This window comes from Engraulis encrasicolus, chromosome 21 (genome assembly GCF_034702125.1).
Source record: "Engraulis encrasicolus isolate BLACKSEA-1 chromosome 21, IST_EnEncr_1.0, whole genome shotgun sequence".
NCBI lineage: Eukaryota > Metazoa > Chordata > Actinopteri > Clupeiformes > Engraulidae > Engraulis > Engraulis encrasicolus.
Genome location: NC_085877.1, coordinates 36,079,673 through 36,084,672, shown reverse-complemented (window position 1 = coordinate 36,084,672; position 5,000 = coordinate 36,079,673). Strand labels below are relative to the sequence as shown.

The 5,000-nt window shown below is 43.0% G+C and overlaps 1 protein-coding gene across 1 annotated transcript in view; it reads left to right on the top strand.

Moving 5' to 3' along the window:
• arap2 (ArfGAP with RhoGAP domain, ankyrin repeat and PH domain 2) overlaps positions 1–5,000 on the top strand; it is a 315,937-nt gene that overhangs the window by 127,221 nt on the left and 183,716 nt on the right. The window contains exon 13 of the mRNA XM_063186634.1: positions 2,651–2,850. Coding sequence (XP_063042704.1) covers positions 2,651–2,850 — 200 coding nt within the window. The remainder of the gene's footprint in view (positions 1–2,650; positions 2,851–5,000) is intronic.

Here is a 5,000-nt window from a genome sequence, read left to right as displayed (position 1 = left end):
CACATGAAACTGTAAACATTTTGTCGTTTCAAATAGAGTTGGGCAGTATAGACTGAGTCATACCCCCCATCTTGATTCTCACTGGTTGTTAATAGATCACTCTACATTCTCCGACATGGTTCTCTTCATTATATCCAGTTGCTAAAGCTCCAAAATGATGTATAATGCCTGAAGACACTTCAAAGAGTGAAAAAAATCAAAAGGCATTAAACATTAAAATGGTTTCTCTTCCTTATCAAAAGGAGGTGCAGTCTGATTGAAGACTTTCTCCAAGTCTTCAGCAATGTCAAAATAACCAGCAAAAATAAGTGGAATTGTCTAGCCCCCCTGTCAAGGTTATTTTAACATAAGTGAACAGCTGGCCCTGCCGTGGCCTAACAGGTAGGGCACTGGGTTACCACGTCGGCGACCCGGGTTCGATTCTGGCCCAGGTCATTTGCCAATCCTTCCCTGTTTCTCGCTCCACTCATTTGCCTGTCTCTCCTCCACTGTCCTGTCAAAAATAAAGGCAAAAAAGCCCTAAAAAAAGTTTATTACAAAATAATGGAAGTGAACAGAAATACTTTGTATTGATGTGCCAGGTGAGTTAGCTGCAGGCAGTACTTATCCAGAATTTTGATAAAAACCTTTTCTCACAATGTTATCTAAAAAATAAAACTGACCTAAAACACGCACCCATCCACCTCACAGCAGGGTGCGGGACTTAGAGTAAAGTCAAAGTCAAAAGAGATTTGTTTTGTCCATGATGATGTGTGCGCCAACAAAATATTTGTCAATTATTTATAATCTTTTTGAGCACCATCATCTTTGTTTGCTAAGAAAAGATTTCACCAGTAGCTTGTGAGCATGCCCTTTCAGAGGTGGGAAAGACATGTAAATACACAGACTCCCCTTTAAAGATAGAGTATGTCCAGAATTTTTCCTTCCCATTCACAAATGTTATTTTTTTTGTGTGCATATTTACCACCACCATCAATTTCTAAGGTTGCTCAAAGGTGGCTCTTCTCCATGTTCGCCATTTTGAAATAGAAATAGGCCTACAAAACATACTGTATTTTGGTCACACCCATAAGTATTACTTTATTAGCCTACTTACTAAATATTCTTATTCATGAAGAAGATCAAATTTGTGAGTGAGCAGCATCTATTTTGGAAACCAATCACTATAATGTCATACTCCGTTGAAACATTACATTACAAAAAATATCACAAGAATATTTCTCATCTTGAAGTCGGATAGCCAGAGATCCCATCTGCCCCCAAAAATGCTACAGGTTATGATCTTGGCACATTTCAACCCAAAAGTTATTCAAATGATATGCAAGCCATTACCCATCTCCTCAACAATGTTTTTCCCAGTTCGAGAAGTAGCTTCTCGAGGAAATTTGTTAACAAACTTACAACAGACAGATTACAATATCCAGACTCTCTCCCTGCAGGGGCTGGGATAGGAGGAAAAAAAATAAAACGGCAAACAAATTAAAACTTCTGCCGAAAATAATCACAATCAGGCAACAACTCCCCCAAAAATTCCTTCGCCAGGAAACAGAAGCTTGGCAGATCTACTCCAGGGAGACTTTTGCATGACGTTAAAGAATGAAAATAGCAACAGCAAAATGGTCCAATTTGCAATTTTAGGAGGGGTTTTTTTTGTTTTTGGAAAGAGCTAAAGACAGGGGCGGAGCTATAGCGAGGGCGAGCAGGGCACTTGCCCCTGGGCCCAGGGCCCCTCCTCTATTGGTGGTGGGGGCCCTATTGTGATCTTGGCAAGCTGTATAGGGGGCCCTATAAGTGTCTTGCCCTGTGTGCAATTGTTCCGCCACTGGCTAAATACCATCCGTTCAGAGCTGGCACAGCTCAGCGCTGTGGGAGACACCAGCAGACAGACACATGAATCTAGACTAAATCCCACCCAAAAAAACAATCTGTGGCAACTTGTCTGAAATACACTCGAAGCTGCCAACTTATCAACATCTTTCAAAGCCTCTGGAGATGTCTCTATCGCTGGAGATGTACAGATTTATTGTAGATATTTTTTTGTACTATATGTTTCTTATTTGACAAATACTACTATACCTTTGTTTTGAAATGGTGTGCGTGTGTACGTGCATGTGTGTGTTCATGTACCATTAACTGTCTATGTCTGCTTGTCTTGGATTTGTGTGTGTGTGAGTCATTGTATCTGTGTGTGTGTGTGTGTGTGTGTGTGTGTGTGTGTGTGTGTGTGTGTGTGTGTGTGTGTGTGTGTGTGTGTGTGTGTGTGTGTGTGTGTGTGAAGGTGTTTGTGTGTGTGATTATTTTTAATAGTCATTAGTGTGTGTGTGTGTGTGTGTGTGTGTGTGTGTGTGTGTGTGAACAGCTTAACTGTAGAGTCGTTGCATCAGTACAATGATTGGGGTGGTGAGGGTGCAGGATTGTATCGTGTCTGTGTGTGTGTGTGTGTGTGTGTGTGTGTGTGTGTGATCAGCTTCACTGCAGATTCGGAGCAGGAGCGTGACGACTGGGTGGAGGGGGTGCAGGAGTGTATCGTGGAGACGCTGTCTGATTATGGTGTGTGTGTGTGTGTGTGTGTGTGTGTGTGTGTGTGTGTGTGTGTGTGTGTGTGTGTGTGTGTGTGTGTGTGTGTGTGTGTGTGTGTGTGTGTGATCAGCTTCACTGCAGATTCGGAGCAGGAGCGTGACGAGTGGGTGGAGGGGGTGCAGGAGTGTATCGTGGAGACGCTGTCCGACTACGAGGTGGCCGAGAAGATCTGGTACAACGAGGCCAACCGCAACTGTGCCGACTGCCGCGCGCCCAACCCTGAGTGGGCCTCCATCAACCTGGTGGTGGTCATATGCAAGAAGTGTGCAGGTATACACCCCCCATGGGACAATGAAGGATCTAATCTGAAGCTGATCTAAATCACACTCACATATACAGTAGCCTAGTAAACTGGACTAATGCAATAATAATGATAGTGTGCAGGGAAATCACACATTCACGTAGCCCAGGATGCCAACCCCGAGTCATATGCAAGAAGTGTGCAGGTAAATACCCCTATGGGCATAAGAGTAGATTCAAATGGCGTCCCTGGGGCCAGATGTGGCCTTTGGACAGCAAGGCTCTCGCCCCACACGAGGTCAGAACAAAATGGAAACTTTTAGAGATAAAAGTATGGGTTTCCTTATTGAGCCGAAACAGGCCAGTAAATGCAGGAAATTACATTTAAGTAATGCAAGATTTTCTTGGGGAGGACCCCGAAAACCCACCGCCTCAATTAACTGTCCCGTATTTCTTACATTGACAGTTGGCAACCATAATGGTAAATGTCTGTGTGTGTGAGTGAGTGAGAGTAAGTGTGTATGTGGCTGGTTTTGTGTATGTGGATGGTTTTGTCAGTCATAACTGCAAAATCTCTAATGGAACCATGTAATATGCTGTAGATAAGTTTGCAGGCTGTTATAACCTATTGTATTGACTATTGTATGCCTGTCTATTTTCTTCTTTATCTTTGTCACAATTCGTATGTACAATTGGGCCCTGGCCTCTAAGATTATATTTAGCTTTTGGGGACCCTTTTCCCCATAGTGTTCTGCTTCTCACGGCATGTAATTGCAAGTCAAAATTAAAGCCGCGAGCGGCGATGACGGGCCCTCGCACCTACGGCTCAAGGCGGGGCATATTGCCCCATCACATCCTGCCCAAAACAAAAATGGAGTCTCTACGACGTTCGGTTCACGAGATATAGATATTCAAGAACTCCACTTTTACTGCAGTTAATTTGCCTACCACATGGTGGCGCTATATCAGGTTGCCATAGTAGGCATTTAGAAAAAGGATTATATTCATTATATGCATGAACACGTGCAATTGCACTGTTTTAAAAACACTGCAAACTAAAATTGTGGCCAACTTCCTGTTTCAATAAGAGGTCCAATTATCTCACTTCCTGTTGGGCGTGGCCATGTCACTGCATGACATTTTTTGTTCGTTTTAGTCAGATACACATCCATAAAAATGTTGAAGTCTGTAGCTTGAACTTTATGCTTAACCCGTCCCTTTGGCCCATGACTTAAGGGGGCGCTACAGAGCTCATATACCGAGTTAGGGGCGGGGCTTGATTGGAGAGGTACCTGCTGCGCTACCAAACACCTGTGTGAAGTAACTTTGAAAGATATGCATGCCAACCCCCTCAGAGAGGGCACATTTTCTGAAGAAGGCCGACAGGCCGAAACGTTGTCACATTAAAAACCTGTTCATTTAACTTGAGAGTGTGCGGCACCTCGCATCCTTCTACAACCCCCTCAGAGATGGCACATTTTCTGTGATTTTTTCATCAGAATTCATCAAGCCGCCATTTTGTTTTCTTACAACTAATTGAAAATTCCTTCACAAAATATCATCTCCGATGTCTTAAGATCATTTGCAAAGTGGAAAAAAACCAAACAAGTGTACGGTTCAGGAGGAGTACTTATAAGTACATGGTGTGACAATTTTGGCATATGTGAAAAGTTCAACTTCAAGTCCAATTACCTCACTTCCTGTTGGGTGTGGCCATGGCCTCCTGTAGACCAGGGGTACTCAATTAAAAGTCCCCGAGGGCCAGTTTTTCAAAATTCCTCCCAATAAAGGGCCGGGCCGGGCCGACACACCCCCCCCCCCCAAAATAAATAAATAAATAAATAAAATAAAATAAAACATGATAAGTCCACAGCAGATATTTAGTTTCTAGTGACAGGATGGGAGAACATTTCTCTCATAAAGGGCCTGCATTGTGGGGTGAGGTGCCTGCCTTGCTCTCATTGCCACCCACCCTTCAGTATTTTTTTAAATGACATAAGATTATCTGTTAGCCTATATTTGCAGACTACGTTCATAAAGATTTATTTCTTAGTGAGAAAACCAATAAGCCTGAAGATAACACTTTTCAAACACGTTGCTTATTATGACTTTGTTTATGCAGCTCTCACATGCATAATGAGAATCAGAGGCAATAGTGGACCCAACAAAGAGGACACAGA